Below are 13,106 nucleotides of genomic sequence, written 5' to 3' on the forward strand. Positions count from 1 at the left end.
GAAGAATAATCTTCAGAAGCTTTCCTGCTAACTGCACTTGATTGACAAATCACAAAACCAAATGTATGTGGTCGCAGTATTATATGGATAGAAAACATTAAAATAAACTCGCTTGAATGTAATTTTCAATTCCAAGGGGAACTGGCAGATTATTTTTCAGTAACGATCATTTCTTTCCAGGTTTCCTCTCGATAACCAGCAAACGAAAAGAGTTGCGCGCGTGTATGTGTGTGTGTGTGTGGCGGCTGCTTCTATGTCTTCCCGAGGAACCGTATTTCGATGCTGATATTCTCTTGGTCACGAGAGTATCAGCATCGGCTTTTCTGAGCTCCCTCACAGTTAAAACAAACTGATTGCATTTCAGGTCAGGTCAGGTCAGGTAATGAATCCCTCGATCCCTCGCCGTTCAGCTCGTTCAGTAACGATGTTGTCTTGTCGATGTCCTCAGGCGTCGTGCACAAATTACGTAACGCTAAAAATCCGAATTTTGAACCACCTCTCCCCCCCCCCTTTCGTAACGCAATTTCCTATCTCTAATAAACAGAAAGTAACGCAACATCTACCCCCTCCCCCCTTATCGCGTTACGTAATTTGTGCACGACGCCTCACGAAAAATGAATCGGTTTCACCACCAGAATATCATTTAAGTATGCTTTTCGTGCGTGATTGAATCGAGAAAAGGTGTGGTTTACGATGGCAATTTGGAAGGCAAACTAGAGGAGAACAAACTCTGAGTATGAAAATTTCGGCGACTGAGCAATAATCGATTGAAAATTATATAATTGTCGCGATACGAAACATTTTCCGTTGCGCGTGATACAATATTAGATACGAAAATATCCTACTGATGGGAAAGAATAATCTTCCGAAGCTTTCCAGCTAATTACACTTGATTGAAAAATTACGAAATCAAATGTATTTGGTCGCTGTGTTATATGGTTAGAAAACATTAAAATAAACTCTTTCGCATGAATGTATTTTTCAATTCCCAGGGAACTGGCAGATTGTTTTTCAGCAACGATTAGATCTTTCCGGAATTTTCTCGATGCTGTATGGCATCCAAACGAAAATTCTCGTTTCAGTTTGGCCTGCAAAAAACTTTTCTAAACTCTAATCCATCAAATTTGCAGCCCTGAAAAGGTCCGATGATTATATGCTAAGCTAATATAGCACCCTCTCCTCGGATACGATGGGCCAGCTGGATGTCCTTGGGCATGATGTGACGCGTTTTGCGTGGATAGCACACAAATTTGTATCTTCGAATAAGCCTCCTGCATCGTCATAACCGCGGAACTTTGGAAGCGCAAGTCGGTTTTGAAGTCCTGAGCAATTCCACGATCCAAAAGCTGCAAAGGTAGCTTGCGGATCAGCAATTCGGTCGACTTCCGATAGCGATGAATTTCACGCAAAGTTCCCGGTCGATAGCGATGTGACTTCTTCACCTATCCTGCGGCTGGTGCGCTTATCCGAGTTGCTTTCGTGTGCCTTACCACTGAAAGCTTTTGGATGTCCGGATTCAAAAGCATTACTGTAAAAAAGAGTTAACTCGACTGAAATGTTTTCGGTTCGGCCTGCAAAAACGAAATTAAGAGCCCTCGCCGACTGCAGACTGACTTGTCGACCGATAGTTCGGTCGGCTTCTTAATCAGTACGGAAAAAAAAAGTCTGTAGTGTACAGCATAATGCATAGACGTAAGTATGAGCTTCCCATCTCACATTCCAATAATATTAATGGGTTTCCAAGTGGGCGCGCTACATACGGATACGAATGATTTCAATAACCTGTTTTCGAAGCTATCATTAAGCTATTGAAACAATTTTTCGACTCAATAAATAGCAATCATATAACTCTTGGACATTTTATCTTTTGTATGAAATGATTATCATACTGTTCCGTTGATCCGAAGCAGAATGAATCACGCTTTAAGAAGGAATGGTTTTTTTCTTGGAATTTAGTCAGCAGAAATAATGCCCATTCCCAACAATTAAAAACGACAAACGGTAAACAGTTTCATCAAAGTGATTTCTTCGATATGGGGATATATTCACTACATCATGTCATGTATTTCATATTCTTCATTATCAAATCCATATCCATGGCACCTATCGGTATCGAATTATCATCGAAACCACGATTTTCGCTAAATGCTCCTTTCAGTTCGGCCTGTAAAAAACTTTTCTGAACTCTAATCCATCAAATTTGGAGCCCTGAAAAGGGCTGTTGATTATATGCTAAGCTAATATAGCACGCTCTCCTCGGATACGATGGGCCAGCTGGATGTCCTTGGGCATGATGTGACGCGTTTTGCATGGATAACACACAAATTGGTATCTTCTAATAAGCCTCCTGCAGCGTCATAACCGCGGAACTTTGGAAGCGCAAGTCGGTTTTGAAGTCCTGAGCAATTCCACGAACCAAATGCTGCAAAGGTAGCTTGCGGATCAGCAATTCGGTCGACTTCGGATAGCGACGAATTTCATGCGAAGTTCCCGGTCGATAGCGATGTGGCTTCTTCACGCTTCCTGCGGCTGATGCGCTTATCCGAGCTGCTTTCGTGGTGCCTTACCACCGAAAGACTAACGAGCTGTCTGCTTAGTCCCGATGAAACGAGTCCTCACGGTGCGAGAGTAGAGTAAGAAATGAACGAAAGCAAGGGAAGTGTCATTTTATAAAACATAAAAGAATCGAATGTAAACCCCACCCTCTTTATTGTATAAGCTTACTGTATACTCACGAATATAATAAGGGTGGGATTTAGATTCTATACTTTTATGGTTTATAAAATGACGCTTCCTTTGCTTTCGTCCATTTCTTACTCTACTCTCGCACCGTGAGGACTCGAGCTCGTTAGTCTTTCGCAGACAGCTCGTTAGTCATTCGGTGGTAAGGCACATGAAGTCAGCTCGGATAAGCGCACCAGTAGCAGGATAGGTGGAGAAGCCACATCGCTATGGACCGGGAACTTCGCATGAAATTCGTCGCTATCAGATATCGACCGAATTGCTGATCCGCAAGCTACCTTTGCAGCATTTGGTTCGTGGAATTGCTCAGGACTTCAAAACCGACTTGCGCTTCCAAAGTTCCGCGGTTATGACGCTGCAGGAGGCTTATTCGAAGATACCAATTTGTGTGCTATCCATGCAAAACGCGTCACATCATGCCCAAGGACATCCAGCTGGCCCATCGTATCCGAGGAGAGCGTGCTATATTAGCTTAGCATATAATCAACGGCCCTTTTCAGGGCTCCAAATTTGATGGATTAGAGTACAGAAAAGTTTTTTACAGGCCGAACTGAAAGGAGCATTTAGCGAAAATCGTGGTTTCGATAATAATTCGTTACCTATAGGTGCCATGGATATGGATTTCCTTGTGAAGATTATGAAATACATGACATGAATATATCCGAAGAAATCACTTTGGTGAAACTGCATTATTAAATTATTTGTGTACGAATGCCGCAATCGATAGTCGACTCTAATTTGCGCTGGGTAATTTCCTCGGAGGACTCGATTCCTCCTTTGAGCATTAATAATCTCTTTCTGGCAAAACGATGTGGTATGAATCACATTATTTGAATGATAGAATGAAGAAGTTTTCTGCCAATTTTCTTCAACCTCCAAACGTATCTTTCTCCCGTTTGTCGTTTTCGCGTTCGCTAATCCTCTCTCGATGTAACTGAGCCTGTAAAAATAAACGAATTAAAAAAAAAAAAACCTCTCTCACAACACCCATTTCTAGTTTGAGAAATTGTTGAGTAAACATTGTTTGCCAGTGCGCGTAGAGCGGGAATTCCTAAAGATTCATTGCACCTCTAATAAATTGCCGAAAGACGTGGTCTTACGTTGATCGCACTTGATTGAAAAAATCCAAAACGAAATGTATTTGGTCGAAGCATTATATGAGTAAAAAGCAAATAATCGCTCGAAAATGACTTGATTTTCGCGATGTGAAACATTTTCCGTTTTTCATGTTATGCATCCAATATTGGATACGAAAATTTCCACTGATGGGGAAAAAAATATTCAGAAGCTTTCCTGTTAATTGCGATTGATTGAAAAATAACAAAACCAAATGTATTTGGTTGCAGTGTTATATGGATAGAAACATTAAAATAAACTATTTCGCATGAATGTATTTTTCAATTCCTAGGGGAACTGGCAGATTATTTTTCAGCAACGATGATAGCAACGAGAATTCCGCGCGTGTATGTGTGTGTGTGTGTGTGGCGGCTGCTCCGATGTTTCAAGCGGAACCGTGGCATCACTCTCCTCCTGATGGATTCCCTTTTGGCCTAAGGTGCACAAACAGGCTCTTGGTGACACCGTTCATCAGCGCATTCATGATAAACGAAATTAGCTTCACAACAACAGCGACAACATGCTCCAATCGCTGTTCAATCATAACTGAGTGGGTTTACGAGCGGCGCTCGCTTATATACCGATTTTTGATTTCAATAGCCTGTTTTGAAAGCAATTTTAAGACTATTGAAACAAGTTTTTGGATGAAAAAGTAACAAGTATATGACGCGTAGACATTTTATCTTTCAAATGAAGTGTTTATGATACCATTTCGTTCAGTTGTTTAAGAGCTATTAACGCTCAAAATCTCGGTCTCCAGCGTAACGCTTTCGTTCTCGAAACTTTGGTTTTACACCCCGGTATAGAAATGAAAGACGTAGTCCTACGTCAAAAAACCACTCACCTGATTCAACTGATGCAATTTCCAGCACAGGAGAGAACCATATTGAATAACCAAATTACATCAAATTGCTTGCACTATCCCTCCCTTCCGCAGCCAGTTGTTATTTCTGTTTGATTTATAACTGTTTGCTTTTAATTAAATGGTTTGTAGGAGTGAAAATTTGCGGGTTTGCTCTACACTGCCATCCTGCTTCTCCCACGAAAAGCTAACTGACGTGTTGACGCAAACATGTTTACACAGTGAGTGGTGGGGAAAAATGGCCACAGCAGCGGTTCGATCAGGCAAAGCAGCCCTGATGGTGACATCAAAGCGGCCTGCAACCACCCATTTTATGATCACTTTCGATGCACAAAAGACCACAATTTTTCCCCCCTCCGTCGTAGATGGTAAATTGTATGCTAACACGGGAGCATTTCCTTCTTTCCTCTTACAGACCACAAGCATACAACAAACGGGAGAGCTGTGCATCCTCGGCGACTACGACCACCCTCCTGGGGCCACCGATGGGGGCCCACAGCAACTACCCAAACGCGATGAGAGGCTCCAATGGTGCCCTGCATATGCACACGTTGGCACCGAGGGCAATCAGTCCCCTAATCATGCAGGTGAGAGAGTTGTTGGTTTCAGATTCAACCGCAGTTTGTAACATTTCGATTTTCGGTTGTTCTGCAGGGACTCAGCGAAAACTCTGTGTAAAAATTCCAACATCCATCCGGTTGGAACCAAGGAACTGAAATTGGAACTACTTATTCGAACACGTTGGTGTTTCACACTACTGAATGTTGATTAGAATGTGCGCCGTTTATTGTTTCTAACGAAAAGCGTTGTTCGGTTCGCTTTTTCTGCGAAAAACCATGACAAAAAGAAAAAAAAACAAAAGATATTTTGAAGACGAAAAAAACAGGAGGTCTGAATATGTGTATTTATCACAGATTGTCGGTTTCGTTGTGTCGTCGGCCATACGGTGATATCATGATAACGTTAAATTACTTCTACACCCCCATAACCTATGGAAAAAGAAACCAAACTAAATAGAAAAAAAGAAACAGATCCATACTAATAGTGCTACAGAGTAGAAATGTTGGTCTATATAAATGTAAGTCAGAAGGTTTTGTATACTCACTGTCAGACTCTTTACAAGCTATTTTTGATCGATTAAACTATGTACATTAATGTGATTTTTCGCATGCGCTCCAAATCCGAAAGCCTTAACCACAGAAATTGGCGAGTAACGCCCCTCTGATGAAACCAACCACAATGCTGGAATTTTCTATAGCTCTACTTTTAACGACCAATTTTTCAGAGGGATGTTATATAATTAGAAGTATACAGATTCACATTTATGTTCTCTTTATTACTCTTAGAAAACACTTTCCAACTTCATTTTATAATGAGGTGTAACATTATCATGTATTTATGCAACAACACCAGTGGTCATGTGGATACCGTGGTCGTGTAAAACAGCCTTGCATTCCAGCCGGCCTTGGTTTCGATCCCCGTTTGACATGATGCCGAAGATGAAACGTTTTATGTCAACGCTAGTTGGGGTGTAGTGGTGATAACCCATCGTAAGAAAAACGGAATAAGGATCTTCAAAGCCTAGGAAGACACTTTGGGTTATACCTCATACATGACGAACCAAGAGTGGCTCGTATCTATTCATCTGAACAAATCATGATCCGACGAATAGTATCCAAATATTATTATTGTATTTCATCGGGAAGACTAAATATATTCAATAAGGAAGAAAATAGGTTGCGGGTTGAAGCATCATCTTCTCGCATGTATACTAGCTGAAAGAAAATTGTAAATGTATTGCAATTCACCTTTTCATCGAAGAATGAAAATTCTACTTATGCTCATGCCTAAAAAAATGCTTAACCCATTAACGATCAAAACTGTAAAAAATTTTTTTTTCAACAAAAGCCGTAAGTGTAATTTTAGTTATTGGCGTTACAGAGACTCCAATCTTCAAGAATTTTTTTTTTCGTTCCTCCGTTTTCCGGAAAATGATGAAAAAAAATCCAAATAGCGCCAAACAAACACATTTGTCAAAACCTATACTTTTGTTCCTGTGGGAGGTTTGTTTCGGCCAACCGAAGAAAACACTTCAAAATTTACTAATAACCCTTTATTAAATTAACAAACACTACAAACAAAAACAACTGAAAACACTATCCACCATAACTTACCTATTATATACGGCATACCTTTAGCAAAGACAAGCAATAATAAACAATAACAAACAATCATATGCTTAGTTTGACAGAAACAATATTGCTATAATATTCAAAACTCAATTGTTATAGCGAAAGTTCGAGAAGAAACCGAACCAGAAGAATAATCACCATATTATTCAAATGATCAAAGGGAATCGTATAAATAGGGCAAAGCATGTTCGATAGGCTTAGTTTCAAATGAACCATCGATCGATATACTTGAACGGGGAATTGGATTAGCTACTTTAGTCTGAAGTGAATCTATCTGCGAATTTCATCGAATCTTCAAACCTTAGCCTCTGCTCGGCTACAGGGTTCAATCCAGTGTTTTTTTTTCCTAGATCACAATGTGTGATCTTTTATCAAAGTAATATTGTAGAAAAGTTTACATATCTTTAAATTTTGTAAGGTTTTGTTTTTTTGTTAGGTTATGTGAGGTTATGTACTTTCTGCAAATAGTTGCTTTAAATCGAGAATCGAGAATTTTATGTTATTGGATACAAATTTGATACAAATTTGAATGAAATTGATAGTAGGTAATAGAGTAAGCTATCATTTGATGCCAAAACCATGCCATATGGTTGTAGATTATTTTGGAGATGCTCAAAAATATATGCAAGGTAAGCGAGACGCGTATGCCAGGTAATGATGTAATAATGTAATTGATGACCAAATCAAATATTTTCGTTATTGGTTTCGACAGGCTCTTAGTGACATGGGCATATCGATAAATTATAGATACAATGAAAACGCATACGTAAACAACTCGAATAAAATCTGTATAGATTTTAGTCATAGAGAAATTCAAAAAATATTTCTTATTTATTGTCTTTTTTATAGTAATTTTTATATGTTTGTCGTATTATACCGCCATGTTCATGAAAGTTTAGAAATTTGCTTATAATTATCAACAACTTTTCCAAATACATCATTATGGTAAAAACATATATTTAGGAGTTACGTTAAAAAGATTTGAAGAAATGTGGGTTAATACAAAACGTAGCGATAATGTTTTTCAACGTAACTCCTAAACATATAGTATTACCATAATTATGTATTTGGAAAAGTTGCTGAAAATAATAAGCAAATACATAAAATTTCATGAACATGGCGGTATAATACGACAAACATAATAAAAGAGCCTAAAAATCCTAAAGAACCTACTATAAAAAAGAAAATATTATTATTTTCTTATTTTTATTATTTATTGAAAATATTTTTTTTTAATTTCTCGAGATGGCTTTTTAGTTTTAAATCACATCAGAATTCATAATTTGTGGCTAAAAATGATTGTTAACATATTAAAATCAGAGATGGACCAGCCTTTGGCTGAAAATCTCTTTAATAAGGAAAGAAAAAAAACATACAAAAATTCGAAGTTTCGAAAATTCATAAAAGTTCGATGTTCCACATAGTTCGTCAAAAATAGTTTCACCATCTTGTACTCATTTTTAAAATTCTCTTCATGACTTCTATTTTATATGGAAAAATTTAAAAAACACATATAAATTTAAAAAAAATTAAAATTGAAAAAGACAATAAATTAGAAATGTTTTTTCAAATATCTCGAGAATGCCTGCATTTAGAAGAAGATTGATGGAAAGCTTTTTTATTTGAATTCACATCAGGATTCATAATTTGTGGCTAAAAATTATTGTCAAAATACAAAAATTCCAAGTTTCGAAAATTCATAAAAATTCGATGTTCCACATAGTTCATCCAAAATAATTTTACCATCTTGGACTCATTTTTTAATTTTCTACATGACTTCTAACTTATATGAAAAAATTAAAAAATATGTTAAATTAAAGTTTTTTTGGTGAATAAAAAAAGAGTACTGATTTTTTTTTCTCAGTGTATACTTTTTCTCACGTTCTAACATCAATACTCTATTACTAATACTCTAACTCTTTCTAAGACACTATTTCGGTAGGATTCATAGTTTTTGAGATAGAAATTATCAAAGATTTCTCTTACTAAAATCGATACGCCCTTTTCAAATGTTACACTTGAGCCAAAAAATTCCCAAATGCTGTGACAAACTCATATTTCCACCAACCCAAACGGAATACAAACTTTCATTCGAATCAAAAATACAAGTTTTCGAAATCTGCATATTTAGTTCGATTTTATTTGGGAGTAGTAACATAGTAAAACAAAACAATAAAGATTTTTTCCTGAATATAGCCGAAGTAACCGTGCTTCAATATCAGATGCGCACAGGAACAGGAACCGAACCGAACCGTATAATCGTAGATTTGGACTGCAAATCAGGAGATTGCCTGATTGCTGCCGGCATTAGCATTTTAACGTCTTTGGAAACATCGTCAACTTATCGGTCTCTTTTTCGCCATGCTCATAGTTTTGTTCTTGAACAACGAGAGCCCAGCGACCCCTTCGAGGCCGCGGATCACTGGTCTGTAGCTTTTCTCCAGGCATTCCTTGACGTACCAGGTGTGCAAGTTGAAAGTGTCCTTTTTTGACGTAGGACTGCGTCTTTGTTCAAAGGACTGCGGGGTGTAAGTTCAAAGTTTCGAAAACGAGAGTGTGACGCTGGAGGGCAAGGTTTTGGACGTTAATATATCTTTGCCGGCTGGATGGATTGGTACAATAATCACTCGTATTGAAAAGCGTCAGTTTTTATTCTGCTTTTGCATGGAGAAGTCGTGTAAATTGTTTGCTCGAGTTTGCGCCCAAGCGTAGGAATATTCGCAGAAATTTGCGCATTCGGTTTGGTGTTCCATGATGCAAGAGTATTATCATTATATAGCATTAGTTTAAGTTCTATTTTCACATGGAATGGTCATGAATAATCTCGTGTATTATTCTCACTAATAAAAAAACAAATCATGTATCAAATATCATCAGTTGTGTTTTATTTCAGTTTCCATTCACTGCAATTTCCACATATTCCTATTCGAATGTTAACGAATGGGAGCTGAAACAAAACACGCAAAAAGGCAAAATCGAAGGTTAGGTTAGACGCCGTGCATTGGTTTATTTTTTTATTTTACATTTTTCGTGAGTGCGAAAAAGACAGCACACACTACAGAAATGTCAAAATTCGCGTTATGTCGGTTATGTCCCATGTAGTGATCTATGACTAGAACCCACTCTACTTTGTTGTGCCGAATTGGTTTCAGAAAATGGTGTCGACAACGGTGCAGAAATCGTGCCATTTTGCAATGATTTTATCGATCCATCCTTCGTATTTGACAACTAATTACGAGCCAACATTGTGTCAATCTGGCACAACGTCGACCGACTGCAAAACTGATCGACCGTTACCGTTACATTATTCTTGAAGGTAAATATAAGAAAACAAAGTAAATCCACATTGAATAATTTTATTTCTAATTTAACTTTCTTTATATATATTGATACTATCACTATGCAATATGCCTATACTATGATATACATGAATATATAGTGAAATGTTGGAACATCAGTGAGTTTCTTTTCAGCAAATATTTGTAGTGGTTTGAAAATTTGCAGTATACTGATCAAAAATGTCCAGCCATCAAAATTATAGTCCAAGTGATTTCATCCAGTCTAATACTCGTGTAATTCTTTTCTGACCTGGACGAGATAGATTCACACTGAAATGTAAATGTATTCACAAATTGGTTCTAAAATATTTTGTAAATGAATATTACTGAAAATATCCTTTTCGGGTAAATGACTGGACTAAGCGTACCATCGGTACTTCGCGTACCTGCAGGCATAAAATAGACTCCATTCGTGGTCCTTAGCTTCCTGTCCAGTAACTCCTATCCCTACCTCCCCGTGGTACCGGCTGGGGTACGAGTAACCATAGTGAAGATCGGGTACCCAACCCCGGTGGGATCTTGGTCGTATGCTGACAGGGAAGGGGGCCTATCCGAGCGTCTGTTCAACATGGAGGTGCGGCTCAAAACAGCGTCTGATCCCCATGTTAGGGGCGGCTGATCACTGTCTTCGTGCCAGCGGGGACTCTAAAAAGAGCTGTGCACGACGGTCCTCCGGCGAGACAGGGGGTTGGTGCAGGCCCTGCAAGCCATCCGTAAAAATAAAACGCACAGGAAAATTCACAAAGAAATTCGAGACAGGACAATCGGACTAGACCTACGCAAAGAACACGGACTAGAGATTGGAAACTCGGAACATGGAACTGCAAGTCTCTCAATTTTCTTGCGAGTACCCGAATTCTTTCGGAAATATTGAGAGCCCGCAATTTCAACATCGTAGCGCTGCAGGAGGTGTGCTGGAAAGGTTCGATGGTGCGATCGTTCCATGGTGGATATACCATCTATCAGAGCTGCGGCAACACACACGAGCTGGGTACAGCTTTCATCGTGATGGGGGAGATGCAAAAACGGGTGATTGGTTGGTGGCCGATCAATGAAAGAATGTGCAGATTGAGGATGAGAGGCCACTTCTTCAATATCAGCATTATCAACGTCCACAGCTCACATCTAGCTAGCACCGATGACGATAAAGAAGAATTCTACGCGCAGCTAGAGCGTGAATACGATCGCTGCCCAAAACACGACATCAAAATCGTCATCGGTGATTTAAACGCTCAGGTCGGCCAGGAGGAGGAATTCAGACCGGTAATTGGTAGGTTCAGCGCTCATCAGCGAACCAACGAAAACGGCCTAAGACTTATCGACTTCCAAGAACATGGCCATACGTAGCACCTTCTTCTAGCACAGCCTCCAATACCGTTACACCTGGAGATCACCACAGCAAACAGAAACACAAATTGACCACGTTTTGATCGACGGTCGGCACTTCTCGGATATCATCGACGTCAGAACCTATCGTGGCGCTAACATCGATTCAGACCACTACCTGGTGATGGTCAAACTGCGTTCTAAACTGTCAGTCGTCAATAACATAAGACACCAGCGCTCACCACGGTACCACCTACGACGACTACAGGAGCCGAACGTTGCTGCAACATATTCGCAGCGTCTTGAAGCTGCGTTACCGGGGGTAGACGAACTGGATGCTGTTCCCCTTGATGAATGCTGGAACTCCTTAAAATCAGCAATTAGCAGCACAGCAGAGACCGTCATCGGGTATGAACAACGAGGACAACGGAACGAATGGTTTGACGACGAGTGCCGAGCGCTCCTGAACGAGAAGGATGCAGCACGCGCAGCCATGTTGCAACGAGCGACTCGACAAAACGTGGAACGATACAGACTGAAACGAAGGCAGCAAACACATCTCTTTCGGGAAAAAAAGCGCCGCCTGGAAGAGAAAGAGTGTGAGGAGATGGAGCTGCTTTATCGTTCTCGAGAATCGCGGAAGTTCTTCAAGAAACTAAACGCCTCGCACAAAGGCTTTGTGCCGCGGGCCGAAATGTGCAGAAACAAGGAAGGAGGCATCTTGACGAACGAACGCGAGGTGATCGAAAGGTGGAGGCAGCACTACAATGAACACCTGAACAGCGCGCAGACAGGAGACCTAGACGGCGTTGAGGAGGACTACACCGGTGCAATGAACAACGACGACGTACCACCCCCGACGATGGGTGAAGTTAAGGAGGCCATTAATCAGCTCAAGAACCACAAAGCAGCTGGTAAGGATGGCCTCGTAGCGGAGCTCTTCAAGGGAGGTCCGAGAAAACTTGTAGAGTGTATGCACCGGTTGATAGTCAGGACCTGGGACACAGAACAGCTACCGGAGGAGTGGAAGGACGGGGTAATCTGCCCCATCTATAAAAAAGGCGACAAGATGGATTGTGGGAACTATCGTGCCATCAAAATCCTTAATGGTGCCTACAAAATTTTGTCTCAGATCCTCTTCCGCCGCCTATCGCCAATAGTAAGTAGATTTGTGGGAAGTTATCAGGCCGGATTCATGCCCGGTTGCTCGACGACGGACCAGATTTTTACACTGCGGCAGATCCTCCAAAAGTGCCGCGAGTATCAGGTCCCTACACATCACATCTTCGTCGACTTCAAGGCCGCATATGATACAATCGACCGACGACAGCTATGGATGATCATGGACGAACACGGCTTTCCCCGAAAGCTGACAAGACTGATTCAGGCAACGATGAACGGTGTGCGGTGCAGTGTGCGGATCTCAGGTGAGCTGTCGGAATCATTTGAGACTCACAGGGGACTTCGACAAGGCGATGGAATCTCCTGTTTGCTCTTCAACGTGGCGCTGGAAGGTGTTATGCGGAGAGC

The 13,106-nt window shown here is 40.3% G+C and overlaps 2 protein-coding genes across 7 annotated transcripts in view; both read left to right on the top strand.

Annotated features, from left to right (window-relative positions):
* The window catches only part of LOC129769883 (diuretic hormone receptor-like), a 252,668-nt gene extending 246,827 nt beyond the window's left edge, over positions 1-5,841 (top strand). For 3 of the 6 annotated variants that reach the window (XM_055772396.1, XM_055772394.1, XM_055772395.1), the window contains 2 exons: positions 5,136-5,307; positions 5,375-5,841. In XM_055772396.1, coding sequence (XP_055628371.1) covers positions 5,136-5,307; positions 5,375-5,398 — 196 coding nt within the window. In that variant the 3' untranslated portion in view covers positions 5,399-5,841. Of the gene's footprint in view, positions 1-5,135; positions 5,308-5,374 lie in introns of those variants that run through there. The other 3 variants (XR_008741992.1, XR_008741993.1, XM_055772397.1) reach the window with 3 other exon arrangements.
* Positions 1-13,106, top strand: part of LOC129767021 (uncharacterized) — a 478,091-nt gene that overhangs the window by 249,283 nt on the left and 215,702 nt on the right.

The sequence above is a fragment of the Toxorhynchites rutilus genome, chromosome 2 (genome assembly GCF_029784135.1).
Source record: "Toxorhynchites rutilus septentrionalis strain SRP chromosome 2, ASM2978413v1, whole genome shotgun sequence".
In the NCBI taxonomy this organism is placed as follows: domain Eukaryota; kingdom Metazoa; phylum Arthropoda; class Insecta; order Diptera; family Culicidae; genus Toxorhynchites; species Toxorhynchites rutilus.